Source organism: Prinia subflava, chromosome 1 (assembly GCF_021018805.1).
Source record: "Prinia subflava isolate CZ2003 ecotype Zambia chromosome 1, Cam_Psub_1.2, whole genome shotgun sequence".
Lineage (NCBI taxonomy): Eukaryota > Metazoa > Chordata > Aves > Passeriformes > Cisticolidae > Prinia > Prinia subflava.
In genome coordinates, this window is record NC_086247.1 from 6,790,896 (window position 1) to 6,801,644 (window position 10,749).

General features: G+C 41.6%; 1 protein-coding gene across 1 annotated transcript in view; it reads right to left on the reverse strand.

The window, feature by feature from the left end:
- Nucleotides 1–10,499, reverse strand: part of KHDRBS3 (KH RNA binding domain containing, signal transduction associated 3) — an 87,452-nt gene extending 76,953 nt beyond the window's left edge. Inside the window, exon 1 of the mRNA XM_063408704.1 lies at nucleotides 9,900–10,499. Within this exon, the coding sequence (XP_063264774.1) occupies nucleotides 9,900–9,987 (88 nt within the window). The 5' untranslated portion in view covers nucleotides 9,988–10,499. The remainder of the gene's footprint in view (nucleotides 1–9,899) is intronic.
- Nucleotides 10,500–10,749: the final 250 nt, after the last annotated feature.

The following is a 10,749-nucleotide window of genomic DNA, read 5'->3' on the forward strand; positions in this document are numbered from 1 at the left end:
CTCTCTTCCTTCTTCCCCTCAGCTTTACATGCTGGGCATGATGCCATATGGTCTAGAGCATGTCTTGGGTCAGTTTGGGGCCAGCTGTCCCAGATATGTCTTATTCCACACTCCTTGTTGCCCCCCACCCTCCTCGCTGGTGGAGTGAGAAGCAGAGAAGGCCTTGAAGGAACAGAAAAGGCCTCAGTGTAAGCTCTGCTAAGCAGTAATGAAAACATCCCTGTGTTATCAACACTGTTTTCATCACAAATCCAAAGCACAACCCCACTGGCTACTAGGAGCAAAAAATTAACCCCAGCCAAAACCACCACATCCCTCACAAGCACTTTATGACTACACTTACATCATCCCGAGCATTTGTTTCACATGGTATTAACAGGTTTCTGTGAAGACTTAGGTGCCTGCAAAAAACAAAGGTCTAAAGAACAGATACAGTAAGCCTTAAAAAACATGATCAATCTTCTGTTGTATGCTTTTATACAATAGGCCAACAAAAACCTAGTCATTTTTCCAGACCATAGATGTACAGTGTAATAAAGAGTTCAAGGGTATACAATAAGTGAAAAGAATGTTTAAGACCATTCTGTGTAACACAGACAAATTGGACCACAATATTGTCTTCCAGTTCTTAAAATCTAGTTCTAAGGTGCTGCATTTCACCTTACAGACTATCCAGCCTAGGACATTAGGGATAACTCTACATAGGGAGCAAGTGTCAACTATGGCTAAAGGTATCACTGCATCCATCTGCTGTGAAGCAACGTAGCTCCTCCAGACACACCAGGCTTTAAATGGAGAAACAGAATCAGTCATTAAGAACTAACTCTTCTGCTTTGAGAAACAGTCCCAACTACCACAAAGATTTGATTTTTGAGGAACTCTTTTAAGGAAGGCAAAAAACTGATCTGTGACCAAGTTCCTTCAAAATTAGGACTTCTTGAGCCTAAAATAATAGGCTGGAAGTGGTCATGAAGCAGTTGGATACTTAGTAAAGTGAAAAAATGCATTCTGAGCTTTCATGACTCTACAGTGGATCAAGAACATCATATCCAAACTCTGTTTCTATAGATGAGAAAAATCTGCTTTTCTTCAATCTCAGGATGGGAGACAGGGTACAGTTAAATATAATAAAAGCCAAACAACAAAACAGACATGATGAACCATAATTTCACTCTCACAGAAGTGAAATTTATCATTTAGCATTAGTCTGAAGGTAGGTAGAGAAGAAAAGGGTGTTTTTTACTTCACTGCTTTACCTCATGAAGCTGTATCACTGAAGTCAGCATAGAAGGCACCACAAGCATTTATGCTTAATAGCAGAAGAAAGGCAACCAAAATATCCTTAATCCTCAAATACTGCAGATATGATGGCAGAGAGCAGAAACTTCTGACAAGGGACACATCAGAATTGGTACTTGACCAGCTCTAGTTAATTAGGACATGGATCAAAATGAACAGTAACAAAAACCTTTCTCCACTACCAGCAAACAGAAAGGACACATGAAACGAAAAATGACCATATTAAAAGGAGTCCTTCCATTTCCACATCTAAAAATCATAATTCTTACCCTATAGCAGCAGGAAAAATTGGCTGAAAACATCTAAAATCTTCTGCTTTCAAACACATCTGTTTCCAGACTACTGATACCAAATAGTCTGAGGCAATAAAAGGCTACAGACGTTTACTCTCCAAGCATTCAACAAATGCAGCAGCAGTGAGAGGAGAAGCAATTCCAGCTCATAGATTCATAGAATACCCTGAGTTGGAAGGGACCCGCAAGGAGTGGACTCCAACACCTGGCCCTGAACAAGACCAGCTCAAGAATCCCACCATGTGGCTGAAAGCATTGTTCAAATGTTTCTTGAGCTGGGTCAGGCTTGGTGCTGTGACCACTTCCCTGGGGAGCCTGTTCCAGTGCCCAGTCACCCTCTGGGGGAAGAACCTTTTCTTAATATCCAACTTAAACCTCCCTTGACCCAGCTTCAGGCCATTCCCTTGGGTCCTGTCACTGGCCACCACAGAGAAGAGATCGCTGCCTGCCCCTCCTTTTCCCCTTGTGAGGATGTTGCAGATGGCAATGAAGTCTCCCCCTCAGTCTCTTCTTCTCCAGGCTGAACAGACCAAGTGACCTCAGCCACATCTCTTATGGCTTCTCCTCCAGACCCTTCATCTTTCTACTCCTCCTCTGAACAACCTCTAATAGTTTTATCTTTTTCCTATATTGTGATTTATATTGTGGTGTCTGAAATTGGACACAGTACTTAAGACATTTTCCTATATTCTTTGTCTTGTCCACATAACAGCATCTTCCTCAGATTACACCCTTTGAACAATCCTGATGAATTATTAAAGTCAAAGAAAACCAGTAAATCCTCAAAGGATTTGCAACATCAGGTTTTCATTGTCACTATACCATACCAAGATCAGCACAGCAGCAGTTGTTATAACAAATTTTCTGTTGGACCAAGTACAATGAGTTTACTGAGAAGATTTCTAATCTTTTAGGTTTCCAATTACTTTGTCAACAAATTCTTCCTAGAAAATAGAGATCTATGAAAGAACACCTACACAAGCCAGAAAAGTGAAAGATTTACCATCTACAAGAATTAAACTGACATTTTTTTGCTGCCTTGCAACTTTGTTGGAGTTGCTACCTGCAGCCAAAAGTCTGATAAACACATCAAAATAAGAAATGAAAGGCATCCAGTAAATAGCAACTAGAGATGGAGAATGGAAAGGAAATCCATTTAACTGCCTAGTCTCTTAATAAGTTTACCTTGACAATAAGGTAAACTGCTGAAAAACAACAACACAACATTAAAGAACCGTAAGTGATAAATGCCCAAAGTGAGTTCAGGCAAAGGAAAATTTTAAGATAGGATAAACACACAAAGAATAAAACATGCACTGCTCAGCTGCTGAGGTACAAAAATACATCAGTCAGTCTAACAATGCTTTTTCATGCTGCCTCCCCAGTTACTGCTCTTTAATTTGCTCCTTGGCATAAACAGCCAACCTTCAGCTACTATACAGCCCAGGTCATTGACAGTTCAAAGAGCTTAACAATTCAGCAAGGATCAAATGTCCATAAATGCAACTCATTTTGAACCAAAGATGTCAAGACACACAGAATTTACTGGTCCTTCTATATGGTTTGAGTGTTAATCAATCATTGCTAAAGCATTGTGCATTTTTCCATTTGTACTTCTTGGCCAGACATTTCACCATCAGTTTAAAGGGTGTCTTTGCACCTTTATTCACTCCTGAAGGCAGTCAGGCTCTCAAAGCTCAAACTGAAGATCACACACCAATCAGATTAGCAAGAGGCCTACAGACCTTCTCAAGCTTGCAAAACATTGTATTTTTGCCATGATTTCCTCAAAGACATATGGACTTCTGGAACTAGAATGTCACAAGAAAATTAAATTCCTGAGTCCATATGCCCTTATGGCCTTAGCTTAAGGCCATAAAGATATTAATTTTCTAGCTGGTGTTACATTTGAAAAAAAATCATACTTGGTTAGAAGTATATGGCTCTAAAATAATTCCTAAAACTCCCACCACCCCTACCAAACAGCTACCATGGCATGGGTGAGACCTGCCTTCCCAGGATTCAGGGGTAGACAACGCCACTTCATCAAGATATTTCACATGGCCAGTATAGAAGCCCTGTCCTTTGTTAACTTATATTTGAAAACCAGTATTAATAATGTAAACATTACACTTGCAAGGTTCCTGCAGAACTCACCTAAGAACAGTTAGTTAATTCACCATAAAATATTAGGTGTGTCAGTTCCCAGTTAATCTATTTAAGCATGCTTTTTACTGAACTCTGCTAAGTACTAATTAAAAGCCATGCAGTACCACACGGAATACTTTACAGACGGTTCTCAACTCTGAACTTTGATACTTGATTCTTTCAAAGAAAAGTGCATCCTAAATTCTTTTGTTTTTTTAATTATACTCAAAGTCAGAGGGCAGAAAGATCATACATAAAATTTAAGCCAAGAAAGAAAAAGTCAAACAAGCCACAGACCAGAAGAACAATGCTGTGACCTTCTTTCTGATTTCCCCAGTAAATAAGTACTCAGAAGGTTACAGTTCTAATTTGCATGGCTGGTGTCAAAAAGGATTGAAAGTGACAAACCATGTCAGCCTGCATTTGAAACCCTTAAATTCAATCTCTCTCATTGACTGCCAAAGTGAGTGTGCGAGTGAATTAGGAATCAGCTTTACACTAACTGTGATCGCAGTGAGTGGCTCTAGGCTTCAGAACAGACAAGCCCAGGGGTGAACAAAGTATGATTATCTTCAGCTGCATTTTGCAGAAGCCCTGTTAACATGAGTGGAATATCTCATAAACCACTTCCCCAGCCTTTTCAGAGAGCAAGATTGAAATCTAACTTTTAGGAAGCCCTCTGACTGTTCCAATATAGTTTCACTGCAGTAAAAGCAAAGAACAACTATAAGAAAAAATGTGAATTTCTGAAGTTTTACCAGATACAGATAGCTGAGATGAGAGACAGACTGAAATATCTCTTCTGCCCTCCAAGAGTTACTACTTTTCATGCTGCTTTAAGAAAACAGAAATAGAAAACAAGTCAGTCTTCCCTAGTTTGATGGTGCAACCATTACACCATATCCATTCCCACTACTGTCACTTAAATTTTTCATCACAATTGGCCTGGAAAATATCTAATTCCACCAAAACATTTTCCTTAGACTGTTGTCTTCTAGTAATCAGACTAATACCAGAGGAGTTTATTTCTGGTTAATCTCTAAGAATGACAACTAAAAGTGACCAGCTGTGTGAAAAAAAAATCTGAGGAGCACAAAATTTACGATATTTCATACGATGCTCCAAAATAATTTTAAAACATCCTCAGCTTCCTACAGCCATATCTCATTTGCAAAACACCTATGACCTTCATGAAGTGCTTTGAAATCCTCAAAGAGTAGAACACTTGAAACAAGTAGTATTTCTGTGATTGATACTATAATGACAAAAAGGAGAGTTTGAGGTTCCACCGAGGGAGTTCATTAACACCATTAGTGACCAGGAATGAGCAGCATCATATGTCTGTGCCATGCCAGGAAACTTGTACACATGGAAAAATTGGATGTTTCAGTGGCAAACTGATTACTTACGTTACAACATATGTATGTCACTACACATAATCACATTTATTTTTGATAAATGAAAGAAAAGCAGAAAAGCCCTTGCATACCTAGATGGATTTATTGAACGTTTTCATGGTTTTGGCTGGGGTAGAGTTCATTTTCTTTCTAGTGCCTAGTACAGTGCTGTGCTTCAGATTCAGTATGAGTTGACAACACAGTGACGTTTTGGTTGTTGCTAAGTAGTGCCTACTCTAAATCAAGGACTCTGCAGTGTCTCACGCTCTGCTGGGGAGCAGGTGCACAAGAAACCCAGAGGGAGCACGGCCAGGAGAGGTGACCTGAGCTGGACAAAGGAATATTTCACACCACAGCATGCATGCCCAGTATATAAACTGGGGGGAGTTGACTCAGAGGCACTGATTGCTGCTCGAGGACAGCCAGGGAATCAGTCAGCAGATGGGGAACAACTGTATTATGCATCACCTGTTTCTCTTGGGTTTTATTCCTCTATTTCATTTCCAGAATTTTGATTATATTTTATTTTATTTCAATCAAACTCACAAGCTGTACCTTTTTTCCATTCTCCCCAGATTCCACCAGGGGAAAGGGAATGAGTGGCTACACAGTACCTACCAACCAAGATAAGCTTAAACCACAACAAAAATCAGAAATCTGTATAGAACCTTAATTTATTGTTAAGCTCCTGCTTCAACCATTTTTACAAAGCCATCTCTGCCAAAAAAACCACAACAATTAGACCACTAATATCCTCCACAAATCCGAAAGTGAGCACACTTCCTCACACTCCACTCTCAGTGATATTTAGGGAGGAACAGCTCCGATTATTGAACTCCAAGCAAAATTTGACACAAGAAACAGCAAGCCCCTGCTGATCACGAGATATGTGGCTCAGGGAAGCCATTCAACACACAGTTAGCACATACAGCCATCTACTGATGGAAGGCTTGGTATTCCTGTACATCGTCTCATTGACATTTTAAAGGAAGCCTTGCCAATTTCAGATATTACCTCAAATCTCAAAGTAGCTAAAATGGGCTTGTAAGAAAGCATTCCAGAGGTCCAGTCTGCACAAGAGAATTATCTTTCAGCAATGGCAGCAGCCCTAACTTTCATTATCTACACATTTAATTATCTACACGAACCGAACAACTGCCAAGTACCCATTTTCAGGTCTCCCCTGTTGGAATGTGTCTGGTATCACCATGTTTTATTTACAGTTAGCTTCTTCCATCTGCAGTTTCACATACTTCATTCAACATTCACAAACTGCTCATCTTGAATCACTACTATAAATAAACGTGAAAGAAGGTAAAGTAATTTTTCTTTCATGGATCTTCAGTATTCTTAGAGCACCACTCATGAACCAAGTTATAACAATCAACACTACACTTGCACATTTACCAACACTTACATACAACCACAACTCCAAAGTCAGCCTTCGAAATAAGGCTTGATTTCAGAATTACCATCACTCCCACAGACAGAAATATTTTTCAGATTTTGCATAAAGATGAGCACATGAGTTGAAAATAGGAAAAATACAAACATACTAATCTCTTGTTTCTTCACAGAATCTCATCTTTCCCAAGGTTCTACATTTACAGAACTTACTACAAGCTAATAACTGGGCAAAATGTACCACTGTCTGGTACCAGCTGCAAATTTATCCTACTGGCATGGTCATTGTACTACACATGCAAATAAGTCTACTTCCAATCTATAACATTTCATGACTTACAGGCAAAAAAATACCCTTTTTAGGGTATTTTTAGGGCGGCTTAATGTTCAAGTATACAAATACATCCTCTTAATAAGAACAAGGGATAAAGTCTAGTCTCCTGGAAAAGATTCCCACTGTTCTAAGATTTAAGCAGCAGCTAAATGTTTCAATCAGTGTTTGAAACAAAATTTAAGCCATAGGTATTGTATTTGTGTCCCAAGGAGAGAGGGCATCAAATCCTTGAACAGAGTTCTCAATAAGAAAAATCTGGACTTACTATGCAGGAACATTGAAGGATACTGATATTTGATTTTAGTGCTTTCAAAACAAGGTTTTGAGGCAGAAAAATTTCTGTCATTTTTAATTAATTCAGAAAGACAGATTAATAATACTGCCCACAAAAATCTTCTTACAGCATCTTAGTTATTTCCACATTGTTCTTTGTTAACGGAAGTGTTACACAGGAACTTGGAGCAGGTCAAGCTCCACTTTTTAAATTTAAAATGATGTAATTTGTGTGCACACAAATTATAATGTGTAATTATAAGCATAATATGCAAATTCATCCACTTCCATTCGAAAACTATAATTACCACATTTCAGAAGTCTAGACCCAGGCTTTTCCCTAGAAACAAAATTTCAACATGACTGGAAATCTGTTCACAATTTGGCTCTTCTGTCTAAGCAGTAAACACATCTGAATTACCTCAGCATCTCAGAAGGATTCTACTTCATGCATACAACTCTTACAAACTACTCTTGAGTTTCTGAAGAAAACCAGCTGATGTACAGTATTTCAGTTTAAGTAAATACAGATAGCAAATTTAATACCACTAAGACACCAAAATGCTATTACATAATTAAGGTGGTTATTTAAAGCACTTAAAACCTTTGCTAAGACATTCTCACAGATACCCATAAGAAGCCAAACTTGGAAGCCTGTTTCATTCTAAACTTAAAAGATAAACAAATCCAGTTAAAAAAATTAGACAAGCTATTTCATTTGCCTCCACATGAACTAATATAGAAAATACTCAGTGGACATGGAACACAAAATCCAAACCAAAACCATCACATACACATTTCCACTAATAACTGTCATTCATTTATGTGCATAGAATTATTACAATTGAGAAAAAAGTCCCTGATAAAGTTAGTGTCATGGCAAGATGGGTTTGTAAAACATGTCCTCCTGAAGTTGTATTTCCCACCTGTATTATAAGTCACTTCATTTTATCTGGCTCTTTGGTGATTCTACTATTAAACTGTCTATTTTACATAGATATTATACAAATTTCAATTTTAGGCAACGATTAACCAGTTGATTAGTCATCCTCAATCTTTCTTTTCCCTATCTCTAACATGTGAAACACTTCAGATACAATTCAAGACTTCAAAGTAAACAAAAAAATCAAGACACGAACTATATTACAGAAGTTGGATGCACATACATTTACATTTTCTCACTAACACTGTAATTTTTTTCTTGGAGCTGAATGTACACATGCAGATATCATTATGAAAGGCAAAAGTTTCAGTCCTCCAATTTATCATTTCAATGAGAATCTCAAAAAAATATCATAAACTCAGTCAAAAGGACAGATTTACTTCCTTTAACACCATTTACAAACTAGTAAATCACATACTTCTGTAACTCCTTGGAATAATTTACACATGCAAAAAGATTCTTCACTACCTGGACTGGAACTTCAATAATTTGTAGCCATCAAGTCTAATTTTTATGAGTTTTCTAATTTACAGCAAACACAGCAAAAACCTGCTTTTTTAAACAAAATTCTCCTTTTCCCACAATCAACAGGGACATTTTTACAGCTTCAAAGTTTGGGAAAAATATGCAAAATATCAACCACCCATGGACGTGGACCTTCAATTCACTTAGCATACGCATTCCACAGTTGAAACTGTGACAGCTACCCCTAACTTCAAATTATTTTACACAACAGTAATTTTCCTTCTGATTCTGAGACAGGCGTTTGCACCTATTACACACCAAAACCTACAATGCATTAGAAGAACCCACATCAACTTAAACTTGTTCCTGTTATAGGATGTAAAGTACACCAAGCACGGCTTTGTAATCATTGTAATTGAAGCCAAAATCATTTTGGCTGTCGTTGTATTTGGTGTATTACAGGATCAGTTCACAGCTTATTTCACTTGAGCATCCTAAGCACTAGATCAAGCATTTGTCTCTCAAGAGCTATACTTGAAAGTCACCTGCCAGTTACACAGTACCTCCAAATAAACATTAAATCACACTTTAATTCACGTAGAATGACTTTTCTAGTCAGTATTGCATCACTGAAACAAAAAGCTAGCACTCTAAAGCACATCTGACATGACAGATGCAGGAGGGGTGGGAGTAATTTATTATCTGGACTTACATAATTGCAAAACAAAATATGCTCTGTGGTTTTTTTTAAGGTTTAATAAAACGCACTGTTGGTTGCTTAACATCTTGGCCGCACAGCCCAAAGTTTCTAGGAAAGCCATCGGTAGCAGGCTCGCTCTTAAGAAGGCTCTCACGCATGTAAACAACCGGCTGTTCATTGTTCAGAAACGGGGTAAAATAGGAAAACCTTCGGGGCTTTTAACTGACGTGCAGCCCGAGCAGAGCACAGCGGACGCTGCCGTCTTGCATAGCCATTCAACTCGGAATAATCTATAACTCGAGCAGCGAGCGATGGCAGAGAAAGCCCCGATGGAAGAGGGGCAATGCGGGAAGGCATCCAGAGTGCGCGGCTGCCCGGCAGGGGAAGGAGAAGGCGCCGGGAGCCGCCGGCAAACACCGACAGCCTGAACACAACAAACCCCACCAAGCGGTGCAAGGCAAGGGTGAAACCCCTCAGCGAGAACCTCACTAGGAGCCTGAACACAATAAGCCCCTCCAAGCGGTGCAATGAGGAAGGGTGAACCTCCGGCTGAGCATCCGCGGCGGCCGCCGCTCACTCCGGCCCGTCCTCACCGCGGGACAAGGCGCCCCGCTCCGCCCCGCCGTGCCCTGCCGCCCCTCACCTTGGTTGACCAGCCGCAAGGCGTGGGTGAAGGACGGGTCCAGCGAGTCCTTCTCCGCCATCAGCTCGGGCAGGTACTTCTCGTCCATGGCAGCGGCGACGGCCCGGAACGGCAGCGGAACCGGTGCGCCCACGGGGAAGGAGCGGGTCCGAGTCCCAAGCGGCGGTAAATCCTTGGAGGCAGCGCTTCCCCCTGGCCGCCTCCCGCCCGGGGCTGCGGGGACGCATCCAGGAGGAAGCGCCGCAAGCCCCCGGCCAGGAGGGGGGGAAAAAAAGGGCGCGGGCTGGGGGGACGCCCCCCCTCAGCAGGCAAGGGGCGCGGACAAATCACTGCGAAAGCGCACAAGGAGGTGAGACGGGGAAGAGACGCGCCCCAGGAGCCGCTGACCCAAGCAAGACGGGAGCTGCGCACACAACAAAAGAGGGACTGTTAGGCGGCGGCAGGCGCTGTGCATAAACCCGCACAGCCGACAGTGCGCCCGGCGACTCTGCGCCGACTGAGCGGGGAAAATGCGCTGCGCTAGGTTTATATACCGCCCCAGACCACGCCCCAGGCCGCCCTTAGCCCCGCCCAGGAGCGATGCCCCGCCCCGGCTCCTTCCAATGGGCGGGGATAGCAGACCCCCCCAACTGTCACAGCCCTGCTCAAGTGAGGGCTCCTATTGGATAGCGTGGCCTGTCAGTCAGAGACAATGTGCAGCTTCTCATTGGTCGCTGCTGCGGGCCCCGCCTCCCCACCGTCGGTGTGGGGCCGGTGCTGAGGGGGCGCTCCCAGAGCGGCTCCGGACCGGGAGCCGGGCGGGAGCTGAGGGAGGGCGAGGCTGTGCCGGGACCAGCGAGAGTCTTAGGGC